Here is a 14,721-nt window from a genome sequence, read left to right as displayed (position 1 = left end):
CTTCCATATCTTCAAAGTTGCTGCTGTACTTTCTGTTATAGTCTAATCTCTTATTTGACTTATGCTGATTGCAACAAATAGTGCTTGAGCTCCCTCCAGCGGTGAATATGGCAATTTTGAGCTCATATGCTTTTCTCTTACTCTACTGTCTCTACTTGTGTGAAGGCCAATTTTACATCCCCAACCATATAAAATACATAATTTATCAGTTTTATGAATTTCTTTATTTTAAACTTAGGGTCAAGGGTAGCCGGAGCTAATACTTACAACAACAGGCAGAAGGAAGAATCCTTGGCAGAGGCAACAGTGTACAGCAAAGCACACTCACACACACATCCTTACTTGCTAATACCAGGCCAGTCTAGAGTAGGAACAAAACTACAGTACCAAATATAATAATGTATTAACATGGGGAAACTTGTAAACCCCACACAAACTGTAACCAGGCCAGTTCATTAACACAACATCTATTTACTGTAGGAAGCATTAGAGATGCCCAAGGAAAAATAACAAAAGTAAAAAATGAATTTCATGTTTAAGCATTTTTTAAATACAGATAAAATGTGCTTTAGACACTAAGCATGTTGAATGCTAGCATGAGCCTGTTGGGATTTTACTAATACTGGGTAAACGTTTAGTTGGCAATTTCCATGAATCATTTTAGATTCAAGAAGTACTTGATAACTATAAAGTTGCAAATGTTCTGTAGTCTACGCGAAGAAGAGAAAATTGATCTCTGTTATTAAAAACTCTTAAGTCTTAATTACAAGGCCACTTCTATGACATAAGAAAACAACCGTAAAGGGTTTATGAGTGAAGTATGCTTCCAGACCAGTCTGTTATATATTTTGAACAGGCAACAGGAGCAGCAGACAAAAACAAAGAATACCATACAATTTATGTAGAAAACTGAAAAGCTTTTGACACTATTCAGCAACAAAATCAATTCTGAAGCAAGAATTTACTAACATTAGAGGCAATTTACAGATTTAGATTTCAAGCTGTTTGCCAGGACGGATACAAAGAGTACAAACAAGGGTAGAATGCCAATGAGTATCAGTTGACTTCATGAGGGACATGTGTTTGGACTTCTACTTCATAAATGTATAATAATCCTTGTAAATAAAGAGTAAATATGTGAAATGTGTGGATGACATAAAATTTCAGGTATTGCAAATAAAATAAAATGTAGCAAAACAATTTAGAAAGAACTGGACAAACCTCAGTAGAGTATAAAAATCTGAAAATGCAATTTGATGTAGAACAATGTGTACTGCTACATTTAGGAATAAAGAACATCAACTATAAATAAATATTGCTGGTTTTACAGGACAGAAATTCTAGAAAGAGACTTTTTTGTTGAAGCACAATTTCTTAACATTAACAATGCACAGAAACTTGTAAAAAATAAAATGTTAAGTCAAACTGTAAATAATATGCTAGTGAGATTGCATCTGTAGTACTGTATTTTTCATCCTCATCCTACTAAAATACATGTTAACTCTAGATACTATTCAGAGAAGAGCAACCATGTGTATCCCTGAACTAAAGGGCATATCTTACTCTGATAAGCTAAGGGAATTGAACCAGAGAAGGAGGGGACCTAATGAAGGTCTTCAGAATTCTCAAAGGAACTACTACTAAATCTAGCAAATTTATTTTATTTAAAAAGTTAATCATATAACTCATAGCACACTGAAAATTGAAGACAGATAGCAATTGTTTAAACAAAGGGATGTATAAGTCTCCAATTAACTACAGTATAACATCTTTAAATTTTAAGTGGTAGACATAACAACTTTTAATGGGAAATCATTATGGTTTTTGCCTTTTGCTTAGTTTTAGGATGGATGTCTCCACACAACTATGTAACAGAATAAGAAAATTTATTCTTAATATTTTGTTGTATCATTTTAGTGCTTACCACATACATCATTTTCATCAAATGTACAGTAAATAAAACACTCAAATCTTCAGACTTAGTTTTTTAATTTTAAATTAATATTTTCTTAAATGATTTGGTTAAGCTTTAAAATAGAAAACAGATTTATATACGGTACAAAAACAGTGGAAATAAGTAAAACTTATCATGCCTTTTTGTTAGTACTTATCAATAAATACCATGGCATGCAATGGACAGATGTTCTAAGGATGACTCTTACCTTGCACCTAATGCTGCCGACCCCTTACTGCTAACAGGATTAAGTGGGCTTTATAGTGGATGGATAGATTATTAATACTATAGTTTTACCGAATGATCAATCAATTCACTTTTTTTGTGAAATCTGTAAACTGTTTTTATTAGAAAATAAAAGATTTAAAAAAGCAATGCCTTGGAAAATGCTGTTCAGTAGAGTGATTGAGTGTTAGCTCCACTCCTGCTTCATTGGATTAAGTGGTTTTAACAGAAAAGTGTGTTATGGATCATTCCATTGAACGTCAGGAATTACTATTTTTTAAGTTCAGAACTATCAATCTCACAAACTAAAGAAAAAGTTGTTAATTGCCAAAGCCAAGGAACTGCTGCTTGTAAGAAATGCTTTTTAAATGTTGAAGCTATTCATTACACTCCTTAGACACATGTTCAACATAAATTCTCATTTTATATATATTATAAATCCACCTAGATCCTTTATTAGGCTGTAATATTTCTTCTAAATAGAGTAGTAGGATTATTTATCTCATAAATTATATAATTAGTTTATAATTTCATATTTACTTTTGCTTACAGTTTAAAATGTACATGATAATATATCAGTATTGCAGCTGTAGAAATCCATGTTAGTAAATCAAGAAGTCATATACTGTAGTTCCAATTTATAGTATATGTATATTCGATTTTCCAGGTAGTGCTCTTGAAAAGTCTTTAGCAGTAAGTCAAGATGGTGAACTTTATGAAGAATGGCTTGAACTCAGAAATGGTTGTCTTTGCTGCTCTGTAAAGTAAGTTAATTTTATGTGGTATATTAATTTTCTTCACTTACTGTTTTAGCAAGTTTAATTCATCATTCCTCAAAGTAACATACAGTGCACATGTAACAAAACTAAATGTATAAATGTATCTTTGCAGGACTGATATGTTCAATTTGTGCTTTACCTTCTTTAGAAAAAGCAAGTCAAACTTCTCAGACAAAAAATCTTACAAAAGCTAAAGCATAATCAATATTTTTTTCTTGGGTCTATACTATGTTCCTTACATTAACTTAAGCATTACTTAATGTCAATACAAAAATTACAAGGGGTACATGCATAATTGTAGCAAATGCAGATTTAAATTAAAAGCCCTGTCCTTAACTATGTTAATATCTTTCTCTTTATTATATTATTGTAATTGAGTACATTAAATACCATTATTCAATAGATTAGATCAAATAAAATGTATTAATCCCATGTGAAAAATTCCGATGCATCCCTTTACTAGGGTTCTAGCCCTCTATGGACCTTTGTCAGAGGGTGGGAAATTTCTTTTACAACCGAGAATATTTAGACTTAAACTGAAGTACACATTTTAATATTTCAAATAGTTGATAGAACGATTGTTGTTTATTGTGTACTGTACTTGTATCTCATCAAGTAAATCATTACATTCCTTACACACCCCAAATTACAGTGGCTTACTCCAATTCAGACTTTTCTCCCATATACATTTGTGCTTGAAAGTTTGTGAACCCTTTAGAATTTTCTATATTTCTGCATAAATATGACCTAAAACATCATCAGATTTTCACTCAAGTCCTAAAAGTAGATATAGAGAAACCAATCAAACAAACGAGACAAAAATATTATACTTACTATATTTATTAAGGAAAATGATTGAATCTATACTAATAAAAGGCAAAGCCCTCACTCACTCACTCACTCACTGACTCACTCACTCACTCACTCACTCATCACTAATTCTCCAACTTCCCGTGTGGGTGGAAGGCTGAAATTTGGCAGGTTGATTCCTTACAGCTTCCTTACAAAAGTTGGAAAGGTTTTATATCGAAATTCTACGCGTAATGGTCATAACTGGAAGCAGTTTTTCTCCATTTACTGTAATGGAGATGAGCTTCAACGCCGTGGGGGGAGTTTAGTGTGACATCATCACGCTCTCACGTAATCACGCAGTACATAGAAAACCAGGAAGACCTCAAAAAAGCGCTCAAGAAAACATGCATTATATAATTGAGAAGGCAGCGAAACAATAAGAAGCGAGTTCTGCTACTTCGGAAACAAAGCCGATGTAAACCTACACTTTAAATTAAGTTCATAGACAGGCTGCCGCTGGCGTTTGTAATTTAGTGCCTGCCCATATAAGGCCGTCCGTCAGCGGCAATCAATAGCAAACTGCCACGGGTAAATATTCACGGGTGAAGGACTGTGCTTATGGAGAGGAAGATGAGATGGTCAGGGTGGTGTTTGACACAAACTCAGCGAAACTGCCAGAGAAAGTTTTAAGTGCCAGGACTAAGGTAACATTAAATAAAGCTATGGACATAGCGAGATGGCACCAGCACAGCTGGGAACCTTCGATGCAAGTACACGAGTGGCTCCGTGAACTGATGCAGTGCACAGATAAAAGCAACAGTTCCAAAAAGCTGAACAAAACCGAATTACACAATTGAAAAGGCAGCAAAAATATGAAGCGTCTGATAAGCATATTCATAAATGCAGCTACTGTGGAAACAAAGCACACGGTGGAAAAAGTCAATGTCCGCTAAAGGAAGACAGCGTAAAAAAAAAAACCGTGCATGCAGTTTGTCACATCACAGATAAAAAGGAAGGCGAGCTGTTTATTGATGCAGTAAGGAACTAATCGATGAATGAAACCTCTTATCTTTACAGCGATTGACAAACACGGAATGTAACTTGAACACATCGTACAAATCGAGCCTGATTGAAAGAAATAATGATAATCAAATCCTTGATGACAGCAACATTCAATAACACTCACAAAACAATTACTGTATATTGACAATCATGTTACGTTATTTTTAAAATGTTCCCTTTTCTTTTCATAACTTCTACTTCTCCACTGCGATACGGGTATATATATAAATGTATATCTATAGCCCGATCTACAATACATACTTTAGCATAGACAAGCGGTGGCGCAATTGTAGAGTCTTAAGCCTCTAACGCCGACATTGAGGTTCGATTCGAGAGGGATGTACTGACTATGTATGCGCTACCGATTCATTTTACCTTCCCATCTCCTTGGTTTGGGGCGTATGAAAAATATTAGGTTAGCAGAATCATGTTACGTTATTTTTAAAATTTTCCCTTTCTTAGCACAAGCACAGTTGAGAAGCTTGATGCATGTACTCCATAGCAGCGTTAAAAATAACGCATTTAATCACACTTTCAATTCCAAGCAAGCGGGAACTTTTGTCAATGCATGATTTCCTGGTACATCCATTACACTGATGCACACATCACAGCTACAAAAATGTTAGAGTCGGAATAAAGCGCGTTCCTACGACTGATCATTTCGACTACCCCGAAGCCTTGATAAAAGCATGGTTTTGTGCACACTGAAAAGCAAGCAAAATTAGATGCATTACAGAAAGCGGACTTTGTGGCTCTTACTGGGGATCATTGGACTTCCGTGACCGTTAGTAATTCTAAATACATCTAATTACAAAATGTTCAATGATCACACTGTTTTAGCCTAATGTACAAAATAATTTTGGCTAATGTTACTCAGAGTTTAAAGAGTAAGCTGGTCAAATTACCTTTTATGTTTCTGACTTATTTTTTTTAAGAAGAAAAACTGCACTTTATGGTGAAATTTTGGTTATTATTATTTAAAGACAATACTATTCTGAAAATGTACTTAAAGTACTTAAACTACCACTTTATTTTTAAGTCTGCCCAATTTTAACCAGGGATGATATTTTTGTTTCTGTTTTGAATTCAAATGCAGTTTAAAGCTTTTTTCAGAAATTAAAACAGCTTCAGTTTACAATATTCATGTCCATGTCTATTATTTGATTCTGTAAGCCCACTAAAACCGTTTTAAATAAAAAAAAACATTTGCGATTTGGGGCAAATTTCGTGTCGATTACATACGATTAATCAAGATTAATTCTTACACAGCCTCTAATTAATTGGATTAATTTTTTAATCGAGTCCCACCTAATATATATATGTAGATATATATATGTAGATTTGTATATATATGTGTATATACAGTATATATGTAGATATGTATATGTTGTATATACAGTATGTATATATGTGTGTGTATATGTATATATATATAACTGTATATATATATGTGTATATATATATATGTTTATATTTATATATATGTTTATATATGTGTCTGTGTGTGTGTGTGTGTATATATATATATATATATATATATATATATATATAACACTCATGACAATTACAAAACAATTACATTGTCAATCATGTTACGTTATTATTAAAATGTTTCCTTTTCTTTTTACTTCTCCGCTGCCAATGCAGCTATTTTGCTATATATATATATATATATATATATATATATATATATATAACTAGATAGATATGACAACAACACTCATATCAATGACAAAACAATTACATTAACAATCATCTTACGTTATTTTTAAAATGTTTGCTTTTCTTTTTCATAACTTCTTTAACACACTACTTCTCCGCTGCGAAGCGCGGGTATTCTACTAGTATTACATATTTGTGAGTGGCAAAAGTATGTGAACCTTTGCTTTCAGTATCTGTTGTGACGGACCCCCAAAACTAAACGTTTCCTGTAACTTTTGTTCATTTCTGCACACCGGCTTGGATGAATTTTAGCCCATTCCTCCATACAGAACAGCTTCAACTCTGGGATGTTGGTGGGTTTCCTCACATTAACTGCTCGCTTCAGGTCCTTACACAAAATTTCGATTGGATTAAGGTCAGGACTTTGACTTGGCCATTCCAAAACATGAGCTTTATTCTTCTTTAACCATTCTTTGGTAGAACAACTTGTGTGCTTAGGGTTGTTGCCTTGCTGCATTACCCACCTTCTCTTGAGATTCAGTTCATCGACAGATGTCCTGACATTTTCCTTTAGAATTCTCTGATATAATTCAGAATTCATTTTTCCATCAATGAAGGCAAGCCGTCCTGGCCCAAATGCAGCAAAATAGGCCCAAACCATGATACTACCACCACCATGTGTCACAGATGGGATAAGATTCTTATGCTGGAGTGCAGTGTTTTCCTTTCTCCATACATAATGCTTTTCATTTAAACCAAAAAGTTCTATTTTGGTCTCATCCATCCATAAAACATTCTTCCAATAGCCTTCTGGTTTGTCCACGTGATCTTTAGCAAACTACAGACGAGCAGCAATATTTTTTTTGGAGAGCAGTGGCTTCCGCCTTGCAACCCTGCCATGCACACCATTGTTGTTCAGTGTTCTCCTGATGGTGGACTCATGAACATGAACATTAGCCAATGTGAAATAGGCCTTCATTTGCTTAGAAGTTACCCTGGGGTCCTTTGTGACTATTACAAGCCTTGCTCTTGGAGTGATCTTTGTTGGTCGACCACTCCTGGGGAGGGTAACAATGGTCTTGAATTTCCTCCATTTGTACACAATCTGTCTGACTATGGATTGGTGGAGTCCAAACTCTTTAGAGATGGTTTTGTAACCTTTTCCAGCCCGATGAGCATCAGCAACTCTTTTTCTGAGGTCCTCAGAAATCTCCTTTGTTCGTGCCATGATACACTTACACAAACGTGTGTTGTGAAGAGCAGACTTTGATAGATCCCTGTTCTTTAAATAACACAGGGTGCCCACTCACACCTGATTGTCATCCCATTGAATCAATCATCCCATTGATTGAAAACACCTGACTCGAATTTCACCTTCAAACTAACTAACTTTCACATACTTTTGCCACTCACAAATATGTAATATTCGATCATTTTCCTCAATAAATAAATGGCCAAGTATAATATTTTTGTCTCATTTGTTTAGCTGGTTTCTCTTTATCTACTTTTAGGACTTGAGTGAAAATCTGATGATGTTTTAGGTCATATTTATGCAGAAATACAGAAAATTCTAAAGGGTTCACAAACTTTCAAGCACAACTGTACTTTTATTGTTTAAATTAGCATTGACATTTATACAAAAGCACTTCTGAAGGTCAAATTTTAAACTTATACCTTAAACTGGCTGTGTGTCAGTATACTTCTCTATCATTATGAGGCTTCCGTATTTGGCAAATGGCTGAAACATCAAACTAATCAAATTGCAGCTCTCCATACATCTGTTTCTTTGACAAGTATGACCCATGCTATACAGTACATCAAGTCTACACTATTAATCATACCAGCTTAATACAACCGGCAGCATCATATATTTGGACAATGTTATTTAATGCTTGTAAATGGGTGTCATTGAACTGTATTTATGTGTAATTCTGAAAAAAAGCAAGACTAAATATGCATGTTGTTTCAAATGCAGCACATATAGCATGTGTCATAAGTGTACCAGAAATAGGAACACTGATGGGGTTTTTGAGCATGACAGTGTCACTGGTACACTTAAGAGACAGGACCCCACTGATAAAAATTCCAGCTAATCGAGGCTTTGAGATTAAGGAAAATAAATAAATGCAGAGATCAATTGGGGGCTGATATAACTCACACAAAATAACTGATCAGCTCCAGTTAGTAAACTAACAAGTGAATACAATAAATGTGAAAATGGTTGTTTATTAGAACACACAACCAATTTTACATTGTCATGGATGAGGTATATTAGATGATGCACCAAACTACTTTCAGTCTTTTCAGCAAAAAAAGAAGTAGGTACTTTTAGAGTAGGATATGGAAGACAGATCAAAAGTTGTATGGTTGGAAAATCTTTGCCCAGCCTGCTGAATCTTGTTTCCCATTTGCTCATGCTTATGACAGCATGTCATATTGCAAAAATCTTGATTTCCTATTGCTAGTTACTAATAATGCATGTCTACATTAATAATACAATACAGATATATGAGATTCACATCTGGCCTGAATCTGAATACTTTGATTGAAATTGTCCAGTAATAAAATTCAGATATCTTTTGAATGTCCTTACCATAAGAATTGGTCAGCAACATCCTGTACAATTAATAAAAGTCACTTCTTCTGATTAAAATAATTTATGTTGTTTTTCCGGGGCTAGGCTGTGGGCCTAGCAATGATGGGAACATAATGTATTATGCCAGTGCTACATGCATACTGCAGAAATATCCTCTAGCGCATTCAGGAAGTCATCAGGGTTGAAAAACCTTCATTTGGTCAGGCTAGGTCTAGCTCTTCCCTTGTTTCCACAGGTTTCAATGAATGGAGACATCATTGGTTATTTGCACCCAAAGCAACAGCTATTATTCTTCATTTAAGGTTTCTTTTTCTTGCTATGACAACTTAACAATTTTGCATATGGCATCCACTGGAAACAGTATTACTAATTAGCACAGTAGCCATGTTGTTGTTGTTCACTGTTGTCTGTTAGGTTGCATCTGTCTTTCAAAACAGATTTGTTTATAGTAATTTTGTGCATCTAGGCTACATTCAGGATAGATTTATATACAAGCAATATCGGATTTGGATAATTTGTAAAGCTAATATTAACAGATAAAAACAAAGATATGTGCCAAAAATCATAATGGAGTAATCTTTAGCTGCAATGTAAACATAGCTTTAAGCATGTGTCATCCACCAGGCCAAACACTAGAGGTCAAGATTTTGAAGTTACTCCATGTTATCATATTTTAGAATGAAGCCTTTGTTAATATAATAACATATGAGGAGAAAAAGAGGATTTTTTTGACAAATGTTGATGATTTCATGTGCTCATTAGAGCCATTTCAATTAGATTAAGACTAATACATAAAAAAATTGAGAGCATCCCAATACACGTTTGTCCTTAAGCCAATACATTTCCTAATGTCAGTGTTATGACAATACTACTACTACTACTATTACTACTACAAAGACTGTTATTCAGCTCTGTTTTAGAACTTTATTTCTCAAAGTAAACATTCAGTTGCCAGCTTATGTGCAGTATTCCTATTACTTTTGTTCTTCTTGGTGACAGTGAAGCATTTGAAATTTCAGATCTCAAGAGTACATGGTTGTTTGAGGATTCTTGTGTATTCTTTGTCATATTTAAACATTAAACTTTGACAACATTTAAACATTTTTAATCATGTTTCTTTTTTCATCTTTCTTATCACAGCATTAATGAGTCTTGGCCCAAAAAAACTGTTTTATAATTTGACATTTTTTTTTTTTATCTTGAAAGGAATAATGGCCTAAAAGCTATTGAAAACTTAATGCAGAAAAAGGGAAAATTTGACTATATTTTGTTGGAAACCACTGGACTTGCTGATCCAGGTAGGACAGGCAGACTTCACATTTTGCTATTAGCTGGTAGTGTTTATTCAATTATTGTTTATTTAGACAACATGACAATAAGTAAAATACACCAATATGGTGCCTTTCTGATGGTAAGCTTATTTAACGTTTGTGGAAGGAGCCTTACATGTGTATTGAATGTGCAAGCAACATAACATAACATTACAAATCATCTTAGTCTATTTTGAGAGCTGCAAAGGCTTTCTGTCTGTCAAGGTTCTTTTAGACTTTAGGCAAGAACTAATCCTGAATCCTACAGTTCATTACAGGGCCCACTCACTTGGGACTCATCAGTTTGGTAGGCATGTGTTTGGTGAAGTGGGATAAAAAAAGCTGTTGACACAGAGGTTTTTGTACATAGTATTTTGTTAGGTAGACAAATATCAGCAATAGTGGGAAAATGCTTAAAGGTAAGTAATAGTATATAATGATGTTTTATGAACTAAAATCCACTTCAATGGTTCTGGAATTGTATTCTTTGAGATGGGTGATTTTATAATGTATATGTGGCCACTGATTAAAAAAAATGTCAGGAATTTAACCAGGAAAACTACCACTGTAGCCTTACCATTGTATACAGATTCCTATGCTGTATTCCACTGGTGAAGTGTGCCATGAGTTATTTCAATTTTATGACTTCTACTCTTTTGAATGTTCTTTCTTCTTTGAGACCCAACACTAGAAGCATTCAAACTACCGGTATTCCTGCAAATGAACCTTTTATCTTCTGAAAATACTGGCTATGCCTGAATCTCTTTCAGTCTCTATCTGACAACTTGTTAACATGGTATATTAACTGTTAGGTATTATCTGTTCATTTTTTGTTTTTTTGAGGGAGTAGTGGGGGGGTGGGCTCTGCCTAATACTTGTATCCATGTGGTTTATCATGTGATCAAATGATCTTATATTGCACTTGGTTATCTTGTTGATTTTAGCTGTATTCTTGCATGCTTTGTAAAGCACCTTGTAATGCTGAGCTCAGTGTAAAGTGCTTTATACATCTAAGGTCGATAGGTTTTTCCCCTGTAACAGCAATTTTTTTTTCTTAAAAATTATGAAGGTCAAAATTCTTTCACTCATCTCTTTCACATTTTTCAAAAATTCTATTGTAATAGATTGCAATATCTCAAAGGCCTAGTTTTTGGTTACCAAGCTTCAAGGATTCAGAAACCAATAGAACATTCAGGCTGAAATCACAGTGTGTAGAACTATAACCTTATTGTTAAAATGCCACCATGTCACTAGCTAGGGTCAAGCATTTATGGATGAGCACCCTTAAAGGTCTACTAATAGCTATTATCATTCACTATGGCAAGTGTTCTGTTAAAAGGTAAAAGTAAAATCTTGGGACAATTTTTATATAGTTTGTATTATATGATTAATATCAGTCTCTTACTGATGTAATGCACACTGAAATATAGACCTTTTTAGTCTTGTATTTAACACTTAAGTAGCCTTTCAGGGTCAGATTGAGAATTGTAGTAATATGCTCACGTCAAAATGAAATGCATTATGTGAATGTACTCTGTATATTGATGTAAACCGGGCGGAGTGGTGGCTCTGAGGCTAAGGATCTGCACTGGCATCCCGAAGGTAGGCGGTTTGAATCCCTGTCACTGCCAAAAGAGATGCTACACTGCTGGGCCCTTGAGCAAGGCCCTTAACCTTCAATTGCTCAAGGGGCACTGTACAATGACTGACCCTGCGCTCTGATCCCAAGGAGTATGCGAAAAGATGCATTTCACTGCATGTTGTCCTGTATAACTATGGATGCGACAAATAAGTAATTATTATTATAAATGGAATTGTGAATATCTGCTTAATAGCTGTAATTGGTTCTGGCTCCTCACAGTTGTTTAACAGACTAAAGGTTGAAATTGGTTCCCCTGAACTGAGGTGGTAGAATGTCTCCTTTCCTTTCTTTATCATCAAGGTTTTAAAAACCATCAAATCTAGATTACTTATAATTATTACCTTCTAATTACAAGTATTTAAGCAATTCGATCCTGGTTTAAACAGTTTTACAGATGAAAGTTACTTTAAGTCAATTAGCTACTTGTGTCAGTTTAACAATGGTGGCCATCTACACGGTCCATTACAAGTGCTAAAAAAAAGTAAATAAAACTTGACCCAATTTGGTCTTCTCAAAATATTATCTGCCTCCGCTCAGACCTGATATGATCACATAGAATGGAACACTAAGTCAAAGAGTGCAAAATAGCTTTAAATTACATAAAGGCTACTAATATAATCATCTTCCTTACTGCTAGTCTTGTTTCTGCCAGGGTTCCTCCCCTGGATAGGGTTCAAAGTCTTCTTTCATGTTGTTTTTGTGTATTTTGTGTCATTTATTTATGTTAAGGTTGCTTTTGTTGGGTATGTACATTATTCTTTGTATCTTGTATATACAGTATGTTGCCCCAACTATGTTCCATGTGCTTTCACCACCAGGAACTGCCCTCCGCCCCACATATTTGGAGGGTCTTCTACAGCTCCTCATGGTTCACTTCATTGTAAATGCACTCTGGGAGCTTGGGGAGTTCTTGCACCTTTACTGTGCTTTGTGAATTTTGAACCTTCTTGCTATGTTTTTTTTTACTTTTTTCTGGACTGTGAGCTTTAGGTTCTCCTGTATTGCTTTGTGTTTTTAAACATGTTGCCTATTTGCTCCATGGACCTTTCATTTGTTCTGAACATTCTGTGAAAATAAACTTTATTCTATAAAGATTCTTCAAAGCCCTTTTTGAGTCTAGCTGGGGATTTTGACAGTGTTTGCTCCTCCTAGTGGACATTATTGGAAGTGTTTATTGGAACTTTTTTGGAACTTGTGTTCTTTGGAACTCCTAGATCAAAACACTGCTAGTTTATTTTGAACAGCAAATGCTCCTGCCACAAGCTGCTCCTCATCCCACATGTGAATGCATGTCCTGTTTACTCAGTAATGCAAAAACACGTTGTTATCCAATTTAGAAAAAATTCAACAAGTATACAAGATGTGACAATTCAATTGGATGTAGTGTCGCCCACGCTATAAAATGCTACTGAAATGTTGCAGCTGTTGAAAGTGGCGTACGATGAGGATGCTATTAAAAAATCAAGGGCATAAGGGTGGCATAAGAGGCTCAAGAAGGGTTGAGAAGATGTGACTGACAATACCAGAAGTGGACTATCACAACAGTGCCCCAAGCCAAGATGCACTCAGTCTTTGTGACTTCCTCACTAAAAATTTGCAAATTGGATCATCCATTCTACTCACCTAATTTGTGAATAACCAAAAAAAAACAACTGCCATGAAAGGAAGATTTTTTTGTGACATCTAGTAAAACATGACAACAGAACTCGGGGGGAGGGGAGGGGGTATTCTAGAAACAGAGTTCTAGGGGTGTTTGCCAGGAATGGCAAAGTTAACTAACTAACTACATAGCTGTGGAAGGAATATACTTTGAAGATGATAGTAGCTGTTAGTGCACAGATACACACATATTTTTTCTACAGGTTCACTCCGTGAATTAAATTATCACACCTTATATATAAAAGCTAGATTGATTTCAGAATACTCTGTCATCATCAGAAATTAAAGTGAATGAGTTAATCCTATAAAAGTGTCATTTTTAAAAATTAAGAGTTATTAGTTGTAATGTGGCCAGGAAAGCAGTCCAGGGTTGACACCCAAAAAAGTTTGGGGTACCAGCATGGTAACCCCTTTATAATAACAACAACAACATTTATTTATATACCACATTTTCATACAAAAAGTATCTCAAAGTGCTTTACATAGTGAAGAAAAGAAAAATAAAAGACAAAATAAGAAAATAAGACAACATTAGTTAACATAGAAAAAGAGTAAGGTCCGATGGCCAGGGTGGACAGAAAAAACAGAAAAAAACTCCAGACGGCTGGAGAAAAAAAATAATCTCACAAAAGAAAAAGACAGGTCACTTGACTTGAAAAATACCCAACTTATTCTTTAAACTATGACATGCTTAAATATACTATTTGCCCCGGTCAAGATTTCACATTATGATAAAAGCAGTACTGTATTATTTATAACTCTTGTGTAATTACATTTAGCACTGAAAAGGGTGAACACATGTCTATACTTTTAAAATTGTGATACAGAATACTGTACCTCTAATACAATAAGTACAGTATATTAGTAGCTGAAATATACAGGGTGAGTCAAAATTATGTTAACATTTGAATGGCAGAAACAATGAATTCACAAAACATACTTCATATGTGCAAGATGATTTACAGGAGTGCCTCAACCTGTTCACCATCATGTTCAACACATGTACCATGTGTGGCACAAAAATTGTATATAAGTATATA

General features: G+C 34.6%; 1 protein-coding gene across 6 annotated transcripts in view; it reads left to right on the top strand.

The window, feature by feature from the left end:
* The window catches only part of cbwd (COBW domain containing), a 79,550-nt gene that overhangs the window by 8,954 nt on the left and 55,875 nt on the right, over positions 1–14,721 (top strand). For all 6 annotated transcript variants that reach the window (XM_039758837.1, XM_039758841.1, XM_039758835.1 and 3 more), the window contains 2 exons: positions 2,847–2,943; positions 10,277–10,368. In XM_039758837.1, coding sequence (XP_039614771.1) covers positions 2,847–2,943; positions 10,277–10,368 — 189 coding nt within the window. The remainder of the gene's footprint in view (positions 1–2,846; positions 2,944–10,276; positions 10,369–14,721) is intronic.

Source organism: Polypterus senegalus, chromosome 7 (genome assembly GCF_016835505.1).
Source record: "Polypterus senegalus isolate Bchr_013 chromosome 7, ASM1683550v1, whole genome shotgun sequence".
Lineage (NCBI taxonomy): Eukaryota > Metazoa > Chordata > Cladistia > Polypteriformes > Polypteridae > Polypterus > Polypterus senegalus.
Note: the sequence above shows the minus strand (reverse complement) of the source record. Positions and strands in the feature narration are given on the sequence as shown.